This window comes from Manis pentadactyla, chromosome 1, assembly GCF_030020395.1.
Source record: "Manis pentadactyla isolate mManPen7 chromosome 1, mManPen7.hap1, whole genome shotgun sequence".
Lineage (NCBI taxonomy): Eukaryota > Metazoa > Chordata > Mammalia > Pholidota > Manidae > Manis > Manis pentadactyla.
The window spans coordinates 120,429,962-120,449,565 of NC_080019.1; the positions used below are offsets into that span (position 1 = coordinate 120,429,962).

Below are 19,604 nucleotides of genomic sequence, written 5' to 3' on the forward strand. Positions count from 1 at the left end.
ATTCCCTCTGCTCACCCTAAATATTTGATTTGTCACAAAATTCTTTAAATCCTATTTGTTTTGTATCTTAAATCTATCCAGAATATCCTCTTCCACTAAGGTTTTCCTAATTCTGGCCTCAATTCTTTGTCATGTTTTTCTTTCTCTATCTTTCCTCATCTCCACCTCTATCCCCATCACCACCGCTTTAGTGACAATGTATCATCTACTGTGCTAGCAGGTGGATCATTTAACACCAAATGTTTGGGGAGAAATGTTGCTTACAAGATAAATGCAAACTCCTTAGCAAATCCTACAGAGAATTTAATAACCTGGCGTCTCGTTTCTTTGTGCACTCGTCTCCACATCCTTCCTTCCAGTCTTACCTGTATACTTGGAGTTCTAGGACGTCATGCTCGTTCATGGCTCCATGACTGCTGCACTCAATGGTTCTCAGCACACAGGATGTCGTTTGCTAGGCTTCTGTTTTGAAAGATTCTCAAAGCTACACTAGGAAATAAAATCATCACTTGGGAACTGTAGTTTATCTTACCGTAATTGAAAAATAACTGCACACGTTTAGTTTGAAATTCAGACCCTACTTTAATTAAAGAAATATAAATGATTTCACCTATACCCTAGGCACAATGTTGGGCTCTGATGGGAAAGAGGAGGAAAATATAGTATCTGCCCCTCAAATAAATCACATAATATTGGGAAATTTAGAAATACTTAATTATAATGGATTAAAATATAAAGCAAGAATTGATATGTTTAAAGAACATATGTTACAAAGAAAACCATGGAAATCCAAGGGATAAGTGGACTTTCCAAGGACAAAATACTGTGCCTTTTAATAATTGTTATTTACTTAATTCTTGGATCTTGCATCATAGTCTACTAAATAATTTGAAAATTAATATGTGTTATATGTAAATGTTTATATATGAATTTATAATAGCATAAATACATAGCATATGTACCAAATATATATTGCATCAATATTACAAGTATATATATTCTATATTGAGGTTTCATCATAATTTCCTTAGGAAGTGTCATAAAGGGAAACTATATTAGGAGATTTAATTTATCTATCTAACATAGCTCAGCTTATAAGAAATAAAGGTAAATTGGAAAGCATTTAATGGCCATTTGGACAGATTTTCCAAAATAAACTACTGCAAACATGCAAAAATTAGGGAATACTGTTCCCAGGAGCAATTCCTAAAGAAGCTAGTCAATGAGTTTCTTCAGGCAACCAAAATGACTAGAGAGATATGATCATAACAATTGGTGTGAGCATAACTTTAATATTAAAGTGAAAAGATGGCTGCAGGGACAAGAGGGCCATGTGTGATAGTTACAGAGTCTGACAGTATAATACCTCAAAGTGTCAAGCAATTCAGGGACAATAGTGAGAATATAACATTTAGAATGAGTTTTTGATTGCTTCATGGCTATTAACTTGGAATAAAATGTCGTTACTACAAATAGTTGCTTGGGGACATGGAGAAGGAAAATAAAAGATAAATTAAATTTAATGAATATTTTACTAAGGAACACAAGATAAAAATTGAAAAGAGAGGACCAAAGTTTTCATATGAAAATATCAGTACAAAAATGACTATAAGAATAAATATTAAAACTCTCCTATAAAAAAAGAGACCACAAAAAGTAGGACACAGTGAAAAGCTTTATATTAAAGACTGGTTATATAAACATGACATTTAAAATATGATAGATTGCAAAAACATTTGATCATATCAATAAATGTAAATGATATAACTTACCTATTAAAATACAAGTATTTTCAAAATGGTGGATAAAGGAAATTGTAACACTTCTGTATTTAAGAGACACAACTAAAAATACAGATATTTGGAAAGGTTGACAATAGAAGAATAGACAAATTATAGTAGGAAAAACATAAAAACCAAAAAAGTATAATATATATCAATGAAAAACTACAGAGAATGCTAGGAAATAGAAATATGTTAATAATAGGAAACTTTAACCCTTTTTTAAAAAAAATCCAAGGCAAATTATATTTTTTAAGTTAATAGAAGACATATAAAATTTAATCCATAAAGCTCTGAGCTTTAGTAATATAAAATATAACTTCTCCAGTACATATGGAATATTCACAAAATTTACCATATCTGAGGTGAAAGACCCTCGAGAAATTCTAAAAAATAGATATATTACAAAAGCCTTCACTAACTGAAATGCAGTTAAACTATAACTAAATAACAAAACCAGAAAAGAGGAAGGCACTTTTACCTAGAAAATATAATTCCATGTTATTAAACAATTATTAGATCAAAAAGAAACACAAAAAATTACACACTTTATTGAAAACAATAATAATGAAATGTAATGGTCAGATAAAGAAAATATCAGGTAAAAATCAGCATTATAACAGTAATAAGAATAAAGCAAAACTACAGAACAAAAATCTAGAAATAACAGCAAATCAAGCCAAGAAAGCAGAACAAAAAAGCAGAAGGTAGAAATTAACAATGAAGAAAGCTGAAATCAAATTTGTAAAGCAAAATATAGGATATTAAAAATAAATGCAAACTTTTTCTTAAATCAACAGGACAAGGCACTAGTTGTTCTAAGACAAAAGTATAAAGCAAATTCACAAAATTAGAAATGACAAGATGGAAACAACCATCAAAACAGAGGAACTTAAAAAAATGAATAGAAAACTATTTCACTGAACTCTATGTAAGTAAATTGAAGACCTAGAAAAAAATGAATAAAATTTTAGAAAAATATAATTTACTAACACTGATCCCCGAAGTCCAATTGCCATGGAGATTTCTTTCCTTTCATTTTTTAATTTTAAAAGAGCTTGCCAAGAGAGAGCACCAGATCTTGATATTTCACAGGAGAATTTTACAAAATCTAAAAGGTATCAGATAATCCCAATGTTACTTTACCTTTTCAGATAATAATAGATAAAGTAAACTTCCATTCATTTTCTGAAACAAATATAATACTGATCCCCCAAATCACAAGCATTGCATTCATAAAAGGAAACTTTAGATTCATCTCATATGTGAATATCAATGTAGCCCATATGTGTACTAGAAGGAAACATTGGTGAATTTCTGTTCAGTGAGGGAGTAAATAAAATTTTCCAAATTCCATCGCACAATCCAGAAAAATTAAGGGTAAAATAGATACATTTGTTTAATTACATATTTTTTTACAAGTTGCCACAAGAAAAGATACCATAAAGCAAAGTAAAAAGAAAATTGAACAAATGTTTGTGACTTATATCAAAGACAAAAGGTTAATATCTTTAATATGGAAAAACTTAGGGAAGAAAAAGAACAAGGCTATAGGAAAATGGGGTAGAAAAAAACAGTTCATAGACAAAAAGAAATGTAAATCACTTAATCATGTGAAAAGATGCCAACAATTCTCATAAGAAAAAAAAAAGCATAGTAACACTTGACTGACAGTAATTTTCACTAAACTAGCAAAATCCATTTAAAAAGACAAACTAATTAGTGAGGCTATGAGGAAAAGGCACCCCCAGATGTTGCTGATTGGAATGCCCAATGGAGTTCCCAGGGAGGTGCTTACCGTAATACCAGCAATAGTACATAGACACCTACCCTTTAGCCCAACATTCGTGCTTCTAGGAATCTCACTATCAAAAACATGTTTAAAAAAAAAAAATGTATGCCCAAGGCTATTCATTTTAGGACTGTTTGCCAAACAAAATGCACAAATGTTAATCAAAAAAGGGATTCATTGAATAAACTATGATATTGGCAAATGGATTATTACTAAACAGTTATAAAAAAGAGGGATAGGGATATCTCTATATACTGCTATAGGGTGTGTTTTATGACATTGTTAATTAGTAACAACAAGATGGATAAGAGTGAGTGTAATATGCTACATGGCAATACAAATATAAATACTTAGATTTAAAAAGTAAAAGGACAAATATAAAATATTTTTAAATAGTAATCTATTGGGAAAAATAGAAAAGGGGATAAAGGGATCAAAAATAAAGCTAGACTTGTATAAATAATAATACTATTTTGACTTTGAAACTATTTAAATAGTTTTACATAATGATATGACAAAAATAAATATTAAGTTGTTATACCTAAATATTAAAAAATAGCTGAAACAAATTAATTTAAACATATATTCCAGTTGATGTCATTATTGCACTAACAAAATTTATTCCAAGTAATGAAATAAAGCAATCTGTACAGACCTAGTGAAACACGTGAGAAAAGGCAGCCCAAAAAGAAAGAAAAATCTTAAAAGTTATTTTCAGAAATTATATTGCTATTAATACTATTGGTATTGCTATTCTGAGACTGTCGATTATATATTGTGGGAAAAGCAAGTAAATATTCAGGAAACTCTAGTTCTGCAATTCCTGGTGCCAATTAAACCGGGATTCACAGCACAGAATAGAAATAAGATAAAGTTGTATGGTGAACATGTTGAATACAATAAAAACTCCTCATCATTAAGATCCCATGATTTAAAAATGTCCATGAAACATTCATATTAGTTTGAACTAATGTTTGTGAATTACTGTCAGCATGAGCTCATGATTCTGTCTGTACCTTGAAAGTTCTACAAAACAGTTACTGACCCAGCGGCAATGAGCAACCTTAGTGCCCAGATTGCCATCTCTCGATACTACTTCTCACTTAAGGAGCAAGGGCTCCTCAGGAAGAAGAGGACAGAAAATGTACAAATTGAGCTTAAATATCTTTTCATACCTGATAGCTAGGAAGCTTGCTGTAATTAAAGTCAGGTTTAAAGGACTCAGGAGCCAATTAGAAGAGGTTCCCACTGGCCAAAGTATGATAATCTGAGCATTAATTAAAAACATTAACTATAATGCATTAAGTGTGTTTAAATCTCTGAATTCAAAAGTATGTCTTAAAGATTATTATTCATCTTGGGAGAATGCAGTTCATTGTTTTGAGAACTTGTAAATAAAGACATTATTAAACCTACTTTTCTAATGTGAACTGTACCACTAAGTAACTAAGAATAGATAGGGGGGAATTTTCTCTTTATAGATTTTTTACAGCTAAAGCAATGAAAAAATGATAAATAATAGGTAGGTAGGGAGATAGGTAAAAGTAAATGAAGTAAAAATTCCTCTTTATAGAATTATTCCAGCTTGTAAAAGAAGGAATGATAGAATTAAAATATCTCTATTTTGTAAACCCTAATGAAATGATGGATCTAAACAAAGATCAGTTACTACTAGCACCACAAGAAGAAAAGCAGCAAGTTAGTATATGCTAACTAATGAAAGAACTCAACACTACTTAAAAAATAGAATTAAAAAAAAGAAGTCTTGCCTTAGATCCACCTACCAATTTTCAGGAAACATAGAAGACAGATAAATGACTTCAGAGACACTTCAGGAATGCAAAAAAAAAAAAAATTCAGACTGTAGGAAACTGCAGGATGAATAATCCAGTTTCCTCAATTAATAAATTACAAGGATTTGGAGGGGGGAAAAAAAGATAGAGGATGAAGGGGCTCCTAAAGATTAAATAAGACACTTATCTAATAAAACACTTATTAATCGGTTATAATATTTTGGGACCCTGATTCAAGCAATGATTTGCTTAAAAATTAATATAGAAAAGAAACAGTTTTGAATATGAACAGTGGCTACATGATAATTTTAAGTAAACACTGAATATGAACAGTGGCTACTTGATGATATTAAGTAATTATTGTGTACTTTCAAATATGAAAATGGCACTATGATTACATTAAAAGTAACAGGAATTCTCATTTAAATATTTAGCTGGAAGTATTTATATTGGACATGCTTCAACATAATACAGGAGTAAGAATGAAATGGATGAAAGACTTGCCATAAATCAGTGATTGTTCAATTTGAATGACTGATACATGAGAGTTCATTACACTGTTCTATTTTGGCATGTGTCTGAAATGATCCATGATCAGTTAAAAAAAAAAAGAAACTAGCAATGAAATAATCAGCAGATTAGACCTGATAGAAGAATAAATAAATTCATCACATGATAAGGCTAAGGAAATAACTCAGAATATATATTACAAAGAGATTGAGAACAGAACAAAGAATTGTAACATACGTATTAATCTAATGAGAGTTTAGTGGGGAGGTCAAATCACTATTTGAAGAGATTATGGGTCCTTTTCTGATAATTTTCAAGATAGTGAAAAAAGATGACTACCCATATTCAACAGTAATAACAAATTTAACCCAAATAACTAGTACTGCTTTTGAAAGTTTAAGTGGATTAACAACAAATATTCTGTTGAGAGGAAATCAAGTAAGAGATGGCTTACAGCCTTGAATGTTCAGGGCATATTCTTGGGAAGGGGAATAACATGGTGTGCGCTCAGTATCAGATACTAGGAAACATGATAAGAAATGAAATTGGGAAGGAGTTGAGGTTATGTTGCCGGGCAGCTGCGTCTGGGGGGCTCTCTCCCTCTGCACTAGGTAAAGGAAGCACTAGAAGAAACCTCAACCTAGACAGGGGAGGTTCTTGACTCTGGGTGAGAAAGAATTCTCGAACAGGGCAGATGAGTGTAGGTAAGGAAGGAATTCATTAAAGCAAGAGCAGCAGGGACTGGCAGCTGCCGTGCAGGCAGAAAAGAACAGATAAATACAGAGGGAAAGAGGGAAAGTTCTCAGCCTAGGGCAGATTCCTTTGCCAGCTCCTGAAACCAGAGTCACCTGGCATCCTGTGTCTGCTTGGATTAGCATGGCAGGTGACTAATCCCTACCACCCCAGGATGTGGGGGAGCTACGGAGCACAGGATGGAGTGAAATTATGTTCTGAGACCTTCCCAAAGAAAGAAGATTTTCATACAGGCTACTAAGAGCAGATCGCACAGCTGCAGTTTCATCCGGGTCACCCAGGCGACAGAAACATGCAGGCCCAAATCTGAGCTCTTAGCAGCCCCTTCCTAATTATCAGGAGTAAAGCAGAGACAGAGTGAAGACTTGGAAATAAAATGAAATAGCGAAGAGATAAAATGCAATTTCAGCAGTGAAAAGGCTGTATTTGAAAGTACGCACTTAAAGAAAGGAAAGTGCGGGCATCCTCAGAAGGAGCACTGAAAGGTTGGGGGTTCTGTCTTCTAAGGCTTTCAAGAATGGGGCAAAGGGCAGAGGGGAGGTTGTTGGGCATAGGTTTGGCTTGTGGTCTCGAGATGCTTATCTCTGGTGAGAGACACCATGTCTCTTCTCCTTTATTATCAGTCCTTCAGCTAATTTTTCTAAATAAACCACAAAACAAGGGATTTATTTATCCTGTTCTTCTTTAAGATAGTGGTTACCTTCAAAGAGTGGAAATATATCAGTTAAGATTGTCTGCCCTGCCTTAAGATATAGACTGTTGGGTTATTGTCTGATTACCAGAGAATGTTAGGAATTTTACTTCTCAACTCTCTGCTTTTTAAAACGGAATCTTAGGCTTAAGATGGGGTCCCTCCTGTTCTTACTATACTATTTATATCTCAGCATTTTTCATCATAGGCAGGAAAAGTTAATCATGATGCTTGCGCCATTCCCTGCCCTACCTCAGTTACACAGGGATACTGTATTCAAAAAACATTCATTTTGTTAGCTTTAGGACTGACTATGCAGTGCAAAACCTAGGTTAGTCAGTATCTCTAGAGCCAGATTGTGAAGGTCCTAACCAATGGTGTATAAAGTAAGAAAGGATTTTAGCTGACTAATTGATGATCTTCAGAAGTCAAAAATGATCATTTTCTTTTCTCTTGTTCTCTACGTTTCCCTTCATCTCCAACTACTGCCAGAAAGTTTAAAATATTAAGGAGAGCTAAGGAATTTGCACAGAAGTTTACCCATGAGCTTGAAAAATTGAGGATGCAATTAGAATACAAAGACTCCATTCCTTTTGTACTCCATGGCTTAACAACAAAGGTGACCTCCAGTGTCAGTATTATTTTATTTAGAATGATCTATATACATTAACCATTTCTTATGTACATGTAATTTATTTTTGTCTTTAGGTTTTCATTTTTGATAGTTGCTGTTTTACTCCATCAAATTAAATTACAAGGGCACTTCTGGTGAGAGTTTGCTTTAGAATTCATTTTTTTATCCAGGAATTCCCTTTCTTGGTGTTAAACAAATATTAAATTTGGTTTGTATATTAGAGAGATAAAAAACAAGAGATAAGTAATAGCTATTATTTAAAATTCTTCTTTCTATACACATTCTTGAGATTTAATTGAAATATAATTTCAGATTTCTTTCAAAATGTAATGGTAACTCAAACAAGATTAAGGATTAAAATTTTCTGTCATCTGTTACAAAGATATTTCAGCATCCTTTAAATATGTAGGATAAAGTTACAGGACTAAAATGAATATTTTCACATATTTAGTAGCAAACATGTACAGCTTAGAGTTTTGTAACTCTTTCATGAAAAGAAGGTCCATAAATAGTACAGTAATTTTGCTTAGGAGAGCTGTATATAAGGTTTTTGCTGTTCTTTGATCACATTATATGAGACAATAGTTTTGTCCTTTAATCCAGACGGTTTTACTCCTTCTTTATTTTTTTTTGAATAACAAGTCCAGGAATTACTTGTTACTTTAATATATGTGAATGTACACAGATACTTTCTTTGTCGCTTACGAACACCTGTGGTTTTCACATGCCATCAGTTTTTCTCCTTCTCAGGCATGCATATCTTATCTTTTCATACTCACCAAAAGAATGTGATTGGTCTGAGATGCATTTTCCATACTGTAGCCCTAAAAATTTCATCCATCACTTAATAAATACAGTGATTCGTAAGGTTTTTTGTGTAATGGGCCATTTCGGCATTTTGGTGAAACCTATGGTCCCCTTCTCAGAAAATATTTTTATGTGGATAAATTTCATAGAATTTCAAAGTTTACCAATATATAGAAACAGAATTATCAAAATAAAAATCAATCAGTAGTATAAAAACATATATACTTCTTTATTGATACATAAAATAGGATCTATGAGATCTAAAAAATAATAATTTCAGGTAGTACTGAGCATAAAAACAATTTCAAAGTATCTGCAATAACTCAAATGTGATCTGAATGTATCTGTGATTTCTGTTTATGACAAAAGGCACTACTAGTACTATTGTGATTTGTCCCCTACATTCATAACTGAAGCAAATACTGTATTTCAATTAGAGGGTAACAAAACTGCAGATGTAACATTTTCCCATCATGTTTATGGATCTCTGAATTATAGGTACATGATCCCATATTTAAAAACTCTGAGTTTCAAGTATATGAAATGCCTTATTTTATTTTCAGTTACTGTAAAATAATGAGAAAAGAAAAAACTTTTACTCTGTTTTTTGAAGAGATAGAAATGGAAGGATGAATGAATTGCTGGGGGAAAATTAAAAAGAAAATAATCATAAAAATTAAACAAAGCAAAATCTATGTCAGATCATATTAAGAAGCAAAGAACCACCTATAATTTCCTACTTTGTATAATGTTTAATTTTTTTTTGCCTAATTTGACACTAGCTTCATTTTCAGATGGCTGTACAAATTAATTCTCAGGACAAAGTTAACTCAATTATGCTTTGAAGACCAAAATATTTTCTTCCTTCAGTCTACTTGTTTATTAATGAATGGTTATCCCATTAATGTAAACAAAAGAAAGCAGCTATGATTATATCCCTGGCAAAATAGTATCTACTAACTGAATGAACCCTTAATATTGGAAGATTTCAGTGATTGGCCTGGAATTTTTCTGAAGGACCTTTTCCTTCACTCCTTCACACAATACTGAAAACGCCATCCAAAACAAACACAATAATAATTATGCTCTATATTTAAACTTACTGTAAACATTTTCACAACTGTTATGGCTTTAGTTCTCCTATTAATATTTTGGAGGTCAGCAAAGCAAGTAATGTTATTCTGTCAGTTAAGAGTTCCTGCAGGGAACAGGCAGCTCATTTGAAATAGGAGAAGGTGAGAAGGGTTTATTCACAGCAAGACTACTTATAAAAGACTGTGCGTTGGCAAATGATAATAGATGGAGCAATGACCTGGGGCCCTGGTCTGAAGAGATAATGAAGAGAGAGGTTTCCAAACAACAGAGTCCTGAAGAGTCAGATGCCTTGAGAGAAGTGCTGAGTTCAGTCAAGGTGAAGTGACCTTGGAAAGAGGGAGCCAGGGGAAACACATCCTGATCTCACTTCCTCTCTCCTTCCAGTCTCTCCTGCCAAGCCTGCCTGTGGCCTGCCCCAAACGGAAGCCAGGGAGCACAGGGGTTACATGATCCAGACAGGTTAGCCTTGGGGACTGAGAACAGGGTGAGAAAAGGTGGAGACTGGATCCAGAAAGCAGAGGGAAGGTGCCCAGCACAATTATACACACGGTACAGATTGAGGCCATTGTTTGCTCCAGTGCATTGTTATTATAACCGCTTAAACAAAAGAGAAGGATTCCACTGGACATACTCAGAAAAACAATTTTATCCCCCACCCACATGCATTCAAACCCATTCATTAGGAGTTATTGTTTCCTATACCTTGAATAAAACAAAAGCAGATGCTACGGTTCTACTGGTTATATTGAGAGTAATAAAAACCCCTTTGGTCATTTTTATTAGCACAACAATAATTCTCAGTAATCAGAATAACGTTTTTGTGCCTTAGCCTAAACCATGAATAGTATTATATTATGGGCCCCTAAAATTTCTCCTTTCCCCAGTGTAGGCCTCATTCAAGCTGGAAAGCTGCAGTAGGAAAGAGATTTTGTTCAATTTATCCTCATTCCTTCCCCTACCGCAGTGGACTGCCTGCTGTCTCCTCCAGTATTGGGATGGCAGTGTAGGGAGGTAAAGAAAAATCGGACTTGACTGATACTATCATGACCTGGCTTTATGCTCCTTAGCTTCAGAACATGCTCAAAGCTCACTCCTTATTGATCATTCACATCTTATTTCTCTGTTGTTTCTGAATGTGGACTCGGGAAAAAAGGGCCTTATGTACTGGCCTAAAAACCACATCATCACTTAGATTTAATATGGTACTTCATCATAACATTCTGGAATTTGAATTTAAAAGACTAATTATCTATTCAAAGCCTGACTCCGATGATTTTTTTCCCTTTTCGTTCTTTACAGGAGCTTGCTGAGTCCTCACTTTAGTCTTTCCTCACACATCAGCCCTTCCAAGTACATATAGTTATATCTCTCCTGCTATAGTCATTTCTTAATTCTATACTTTAATTGTCGGGTGTGATGACCAAGATCACAGGATTCGGGGGTCACCATCTATTTTTTATTTTTTCTGTATGTCCCTTAAGTTCTTCCTGGACCCCCCATATTGGTTGTGATCTCTTCTCTTGTGGAATCCCAGAGCACTTTGAAACTCACCATATTAGAGATCTACTGTTATGCAAACAAGTTGCCTAAAATTTAGCAGCTTAAGACAATAATAAACATGTATCTTTCCACATAGTTTCTGCGCGTCAGAAATCCAGAACAAGTAGGCTTGGGTGCTTGCTCAACGTCTCTCCCGAGGTTACAGCGAGGAAGTTGGCGAGGGCTGTAGTCATCCGAAGGCTGTACCAGGACTGGAGTATCCATTTCCAAAAGGACCCACTCACATGCTGATGGTGGGAAATCTCAGTTCCTCAGTGTCTATTTGCAGGAAGCCTTAGTTCATTGCCATGTAGACCTCTCTAGAGAACTCTTACAGTGTCCTTAGGAAATGGCAGATGACTTCCCCTAATGTGAGTGATCCAACGAAACAAGGCAGAAGCTGCAATGTTTGTCATTCCCTAGCCTTGGAAGTCACACAGTGTCACAATTCATTTTTTGGTTAAAGTGGTCAGCCTTTTCGGTGTGAAGGGAGACTGCACTATGGTAGAATTACTGGGGTCCATACTGGAGCCTGGCTATTTATTATACTCATCTAAGCTTTATTGTATAGTAATTTAAGTCCATGTTATACCAATTAAATCACTGAACTATTTAAAAGTTCAGTAAGCCATTACTGTAAGCTGTTACTATATTCTCCCTGTATATTAATTGGGCAGATATTTTGTATGCTTAAACTACTTTCCAAATCTTTCAAAATGGGAAAGGTATATTGGGTTGAATGGATATATAAGCCATGTCATGCCATTATTTTGTCACAAGAGGGACTAGATAGTCAGAAAATACAATTTTCCCTTTGAGTTCTAAGAATATTTCTCTTTATGTTTTAACAGTGTATGTTCCTGTCAGTATTGTGTGTTATAGAGCATAGTACCATTATATATGTTTCATATTAACAAAAATGTTAAGGTAAATGCCAGTTTGCCATTTCAGTTCTGAATGGATAGAGACTGTATAGAAATTAAATTTACCAAGTTAGGGTAATCTTTTGGATTATGTGCTTTATGAGAATAATTATTTTCATTTTTGCATTAGAGCTAAAAATTTTAAATACTGAATGGATTTTTTCAAATATATTTTATTTATTTCTCTTTCTTGATTTCAAGATACCTGTGAGCATTTGTAACCAATCCCAAATTTGATGAAATGGATCATAGTAATTATGAATCTATTAGAACAAAAGCATTCATGATCTAGGTTCCTATCCGCTTGACCAGTGTTTTTCAAACTCTGTTCTAAGCAGGAGCTGTGATATACAGAGAGTAAGAATCAATCCTTTACTGGGCCAGTTCTTCACTTAACTTTTTAGATATTGCTCTCTTTCATAAAGGTTTTATTTGTAAAAAGAGTAAACTGCACATACTGGAATAGACTGATAGGATAGTAGAATTAATTAAAATATGTAAAATGTTTTCAGGTGTATTACCTCATTAGCTTTTTTTCAAGTAAAATGTAAGCTCTAAGAGCTAATGTATGTCTTATTCAACACTGTATATTCAGTGCAGAAAACAAATACATATGGTTGTGCTGCAAACAACCAAATTTTATTTCACAAACAAGTGTGTTAAATAAACAAACAGCTCCAGAAGATAGAGCAGGTATTATCTGAATTTTATCAAAAAGGAAAGAGAAACTCAGAATGACACAGACTTACCAATACTCCCACTATCAATCAGTAATAGAATTGCATCTTCCTCCTTGTTCCAGTGCTTTTTGGATCAAATCTGGGGGGAAAGAGGAACAAGAGAAAAAGGAAGGAAAAAGTTTGTTTTGCTTTCCACCATACTACAGATGCCTCTCATTTGCTTGATCAGGAAAAGATCAACTGCAGCAAAGACAGAAAAATGCTATTTTGATTTATTTTTTGAAAAAGAAAATGCACTGGTAGTATGAACCAATAAATGTTCTGTTCAACTTGTAATGATGCATGAGACCATCATACTTCTCTTTTAAAAGGTAAAGGATTACTTTTCCTGACACCATCCCTTCCACAGGGATGTTAGGAGGTCAATACCCCTTTGCAGCACCACTCTTTTCCCATCCCCCATTTCCTTCCCCTTCTCACCAGTCCTTTAAATACTTGGAAAAAGCTGAGTTCTCACTTCATTTTCCTATTTGTCTGGGACTCCTGAGCACTCTTGACCACCTAGAGGTGGCTTCCACTTCACCCCTTCCCTCCAGTTATGATGGGGGTAGTCAGTAAAGGAATTTAAGAGTTCAGGAAACAAAAATCACATCAGTTTAATTTTTTTAATCTATTAACATTACACTTAGACATATATCATAATGACAAATATATTTATTTTTCATTGCTCTGGTAATAAATCACCACAGACTTCTGGACTTAAAACAACACAAATTTATTATGTTACAATTCTGTAGGTCAGAAGTCCAATATATCCTCACCAGTCACCATATATCACTCTAGACAATTTTCTCAGACTAATTTCAATTAGGTACAGCCATATGATTGGTTGCTAGCCAATGGTGGGTTTCTAAAATCCCTCCTGAGAGCTGCTCTGTGCTCTGTTTGCTTGGTCTGCGAGCTGGATACAAAAGAAGATAAGAGGGCAGCAAGTTGTGCTCTTTCTTGGGAGCTCTAGAAGAGAATCATTTCCTGCTCATTTAGGTTGTCAGCATAATTCAGTTCCTTTTGGTTGTAGGACTGAAGCCCCCATTTTTCTTTTGAGACCTTCTAGAAACAACAGCATTCCTAGATTGATTTTTGACCCTTTCCTTCAACTTCAAGGCCTGTAATGGTGGGTTAGCTCCTTTCCAGATTGCAGCTCTCTGACCACTCTTCTCCAAACATCTTCCACTTTCAGGGGACTAGACTAGTCTTATTTGCCATTATATCAGAAGACCTAAAGCATAACTGATAGGTATAGTTTTCTATGAGTCTTGACTATTAATTTTATGCTATTACAGATAACAAGTCTCCTGTTTGATTATCAAATTGAATATTATGCACTCAATTTAATATCAAGAAATTTAGAAGTACAAATAATAGACATCACTTAGCAGGATATATGTTTCAGAAATCTGTGTGTTAAATATATAAACAGCTCCAGAAGTTAGACAGAGCAGGTGTTATCTGAATAGAGGCAGAGAAGAATAAGCAATAATTTTTTTAACCAAATTTTCAGACTGTTCTAAGAGACAATCTTGTAAGATCACACATAAAATGACATTCCATTCACTAGAAAACTAAGGGCCAACCTAGAAAGGAAGATGGTTGTGAATCAATGGAAAAGAAGGCTGAATTAGGTAAAAAACATCATATGGTCCTATTCCCACAGTATCTTTGAGGGTAAGCTCCATCTCAGGTTCAATGCCAATTTTTATCATACTTATATACACAGTACTAAGCACAGTGCCTGGCAGATAGAAAGCATTTAGTAAATAGTAATTACCTTCAAATTAATTGTCTTAATTAAAATTAAGCAATGTTTATAGAATTAGTACAATACTAAAAATCTCTCATGTTTCTATTGTTCTCCATACTTCTTGGAGCTTTTAAATAAATTATTTACCTAATAGTGACATGAGGTACATTGATAAGACCTGGTAGTTAAGGTATAAACTCTTGGCATGAATAAAAATGAAAGATTTTTTTTCCTTTGTTATTTGCATTAAATCATTATCAATCCAAGAGGACTTATTATAGGCTTTTGAAAGCAAAACTGTTTCTGACTTATCCCTCTCAAGACAGCCACAAAAAGAATCTTATACATATTAGGTACATGATAATAAGTGATAATAGTAGTAAATGATAATAGAAAAAAATCATAAATATTGAGGTTTCCATTCATTTTTGTATTTAAATCATATATATTAACAATATAATGCAGGTATTTAGAAAAGTAGCTAAAGAAACTATTGAAAGTGTCCTGAAACAAATCTTTTTTAATGCTTTAAACTGTTGAAAATTGATTAGGTTGTCTCTCTCCTCACTAAAAAGACTCATAACTTTTCTTAGCTCCAAAGCCAGTGAAAGTTAGGGGCTCAAAGTTCTGGGACCTCTCCTGTTAGGATTTTGGTGTGATAGCACTAAGTGATGGCAATAACAAATCAAATTACGGTGTTTTTTCAAAGAGAGAATTTGTAAAACATACAAGCTGGAAGGGCTCCTGTGAGATTTTTCAAACTCTATTTTTAATAATGAAGCTTTTTTTTTTCCAAACAGTATTTGATGCAGAGAATACATAACAAACACTGTACCTCACATCCAAAGCTTCTCCAGGTAAAATCAGAGGGAAGGCAGAGAGGCACACATACCCACATTGACTTGACACCAGCACCCTTTCCTCTCCCACCACCTTCTCCAGAAGAACCAATCTCAGGCAGAGGCCAGAAAACTGCTGACCTAGAGCACTCTTCTCCAGTTAGCAAAGGAATATTCCGATATCTGGAGAGAGAAGGGGACTTTTCATTTTGGGCTTTTTGACTTTGGATAAGTAATTTAACTTCTCTAAGTTTCAGTTCTTAACATACAAAACAGAGGTAGTAGAACCTCCTTTGACAGATTTTGAAAGGATAAGAGAGAAGTTCCAACACACAGAGGGTGCTGTTAAATGGTAACTATCATGTTTATTACAAATCCCATAGAAATCCCCCAGACCTGCATGAAATAAAAGAGAAAAAGTGATGACTGATTACTTGGACTTAGCTTAAAAATGTTCTCCTGGGTTTGTTTCAGGAAAGTAGTAGATCATCCAAAACGGCGATTTGGTATCCCTGTGGATCGGATTGGTGGAAACCGGCTCTCAAATTCCAGAGGCTAATTGACTCCATAGTGAGTATATTTGAATAAGGAACAATACATGCAGTCTTTTGATTAACCTTTCAAAGTGAGGTAATTGATCCATCTTGATTTACAAAGTGCCCTTTTGAATTCCTAGCTTATAAATTCATTTTTCAAACAGTTCTGTTTCCAGTTAGTCTATTGAGGCTAAATAATTTAAATGACATTAAAGAAGCAAAAAAAAAATGTCCTAGAGCTACTTCACCCTAAAAAAATAATTTAGTTATTTTTCAAGAACATCTATATAATCATTGAATATTAACATCCAGGCAAGGGTTAAAATTCTAACTAACAATAAATCACCTTCATAAACATACATAAAAATGTAACAATCCCTCTGTTACAAAGAAGACACATTCCAGTGACACATACCATTTTGTTGCCAATAACTGTTTTACCAGAATTATGATAACATGTAACATAGAAGACAGAATGGTATAGCAGAAAGAACATTAGCCATGGAATTAGAATGCCTAATCCAAGTCCCAGTTCTGTCACTCATTCATTAGCTTGTTTCCATCAAGAGACCTTACTTCTCTATATCAGCATAGTGGTATTGTGAAGACGAGTAGTAGTCCTCGAATGTATTGGACACATAATACATGCAAGGGGTAACATCTCATAGTTTTGAAAACTTACTCTGTGCTGGGCCCTATTCTTAATGCTCACCATGCTCTCATTGCTTCATTTAATCATTCTGTTCCATAAAGTAGATATTATCACTCTCTCTAGTCCTGAAAAGTAGTGCAGTGTAAGTGGTAAAAATGTGAGCCAGAGAGGTCAGGCTCTGTGGACCAAATCTTAGGTCACCTATCTGTTGGCTGTGGAAATTGCTTAAATTATGAAAACCTCCTCCATAAAATGAGGATAATAATAATTTCTACCGCAGTATATTGCCCTGAAGACTAAATTAATTGATATACATTAAGCATTTAGAATACTGCCTGACATGTGTTAAGTACTCAACAATTATTATTATTGTAAAAATAAGCAGAAGGCTTAGATATGTTGATTAATTCACAGTATCACATAGCCAGTAAGTGTTGTAAGAATTCAAATCCAAAAGTATCCATCCTGAGTTTACATTTTAAACAGTTTATTTAATCATATATATTATATGTGTTGAGGACTAGATGCTTGTTGAATATAAAATCTAGACAATGCATTTTCTCTCAGTAGGATTTACAGAGGGTATAACATCCTCCCAAACAGATAAGACAACCTGGAACTGCTTTGAAAATTTCAGGCTATGGAAGAGAAAACTCCACTTGGTTTCTCTCAAGCTGATCCTCACACCAGTGCTATGGAGGCCCCAGAAGCTTCACACTTGCCCTGACCCTCTCTCAATACAAACCATGTCTTTTTTTCCTCATCAAATGCTCTAAACCACAATAAGAGTCAATATTGTACCTTCACTTTCTCATTCTCAAAATGACTTAGTTAAAAGAAATTGTTTGTCTCCATGGAGTTGTCGATCAATGAAGTCATGAAGTTACTGAATGTCCATAAATATGGGAGGACTAACTGAAAACTGCCATGACAGTGCCTTTTGAGCAGTCTTCAAAATACAGACTGAACTTTCTTTCTATCTACTGGTATAGTAAGCATGGTCACTCTTCAGCGTTGTTAAAATCAGCACATACTTGAGTAGGAACTAACTGTTATTAAAAGCCAAATGATTTCTTGAAATCAGGGTCATAATTTTCCACTTTCTTGTTGTACTGAGAACATTATTACCCTGAAACTTAAATAGTGAAGTTCAGTTGATTTCCACATGCACTTTTGCCACCCTTGATTATCAACTATTTTAGTATTTCTGAATTAAGCCAAAATAAGTTATGATCAGAAAATCATATGGGGAACTCATTTTTCATATAAAATTTCATACAGAGTTTTAGACCATAAGAATTCCAGAAAGCCAATAAAATATGAAAAGGGAATGGAATTAATATACTGTTTCCTGAATCACTGTTAGTGTATTATGTCCTTCACCTAACAGACTTTGTTGAGTACCATGACAATCACTCTCCTTATGATTGAAATCTCAGTAGTAATATCACAAAGTATAAGTTTAGAGAAGAACTTAAGACCATGTTTTCTCTTTCCCTTAGTTAAGTCATTGTAAGCACACCTGCTAAGCCATTGTGTTTCTGTTCATTATTTCCTGCAACTATCACCAATATTTCTCAGATTTTTTTTACTTCCTCCTGTGAAGTTTCATAGTTTATGAATAATAAAATCCATAAAAATATTTTTAAAATTTCCATTCAACTTTTCAAAATTACTTTTTGGTATATTATTTCTTATTGTCACAATATTCCTTTGGATTAAACAGGGGATGTAGTATGTATGTCATTGAATAGATAACAAGAGTCATTAAATAATTTCCACACAATCATGCAGTTAAGTCATTAGAGATTCAAAAACATAGTCTCATTTAATCCAATTCTTTTTCTTTCTTTTTTTTAACAAAGAGGACACTGGGTTGTGAGAGGAAATTGATTTGCCCAAAATTGTACAAACTCTCAGACAGAGCAAGATCCAAGACTCAGATCTCTGGATTTCTGGGTCAACAGTCTCCTCATAAGACAAAAGGTCTTCGGGGTATGAAATTGTCATTGCTGGATGCTAACTTCACTCTTGGACATTTCTCAAATAAACAGAAACTGTATCTCAGACTTTATGAAATTATTTGTTTCACTTCTGTGGGAACTGATGCATCCTCTTTTGAAGCAGTCTTATTTTGTGGGTTTTCACCTTCTGGTTTTTACTATGCAGTCTTCACACTAAAAGCGAAACTGGTACGAATTGTGGAAGTTTTACTTGGTTTGAGTTCAAGTCTAGATTACAGCTGCCGTGTGTTACCCAGTTTCCAGAACAAATGCTAATCTCTTCCCTGATAAGTGTTTTAGAAAGGAAGATAATCTGGCATTTAGACAATGTCCTCCTTAAATTACTAATATATTGGACCAAAGTTCTGCATTTTTAATAGACCTCTGTTCTAAGCAACTCAGCTTCAGAGAGGTATTGTATCTGAAGTTTCACATCTTCTCTAGATGGATTTAGCAAGTTCTAGGTCTCTGCCATGGAAATCAGGATGATGACTTGGTGAAATTTGGGAGAAATATGACCTTTAATTGTGCCACCCCTTGCTGCCACAGGCATTAATACTTTTAATAATGCAAGGCACATGTTGCTGTATTATACTGGCAATTTTTATTTCACAACAAGATTGACACACCATCATTCAAAGTAATGTAACTCTCAAATAGCAGAAATACCATTTTTAAATAACAGTATATGGTTGGACCCTTTAAACACAGCAGAATGTATAAAAATTATCAGCATGTTATCATAAGAGTAAACAGAAAGTGGTGGGCAGATTTT

General features: G+C 34.1%; 1 protein-coding gene across 2 annotated transcripts in view; it reads left to right on the top strand.

Annotated features, from left to right (window-relative positions):
- OSTN (osteocrin) overlaps nucleotides 1–19,604 on the top strand; it is a 37,051-nt gene that overhangs the window by 14,412 nt on the left and 3,035 nt on the right. Inside the window, exons 5-6 of one of the 2 annotated variants that reach the window (XM_057501165.1) lie at nucleotides 16,113–16,208; nucleotides 18,692–18,894. In XM_057501165.1, the coding sequence (XP_057357148.1) occupies nucleotides 16,113–16,197 (85 nt within the window). In that variant the 3' untranslated portion in view covers nucleotides 16,198–16,208; nucleotides 18,692–18,894. Of the gene's footprint in view, nucleotides 1–16,112; nucleotides 16,209–18,691; nucleotides 18,895–19,604 lie in introns of those variants that run through there. The other variant, XM_036875314.2, reaches the window with a different exon arrangement.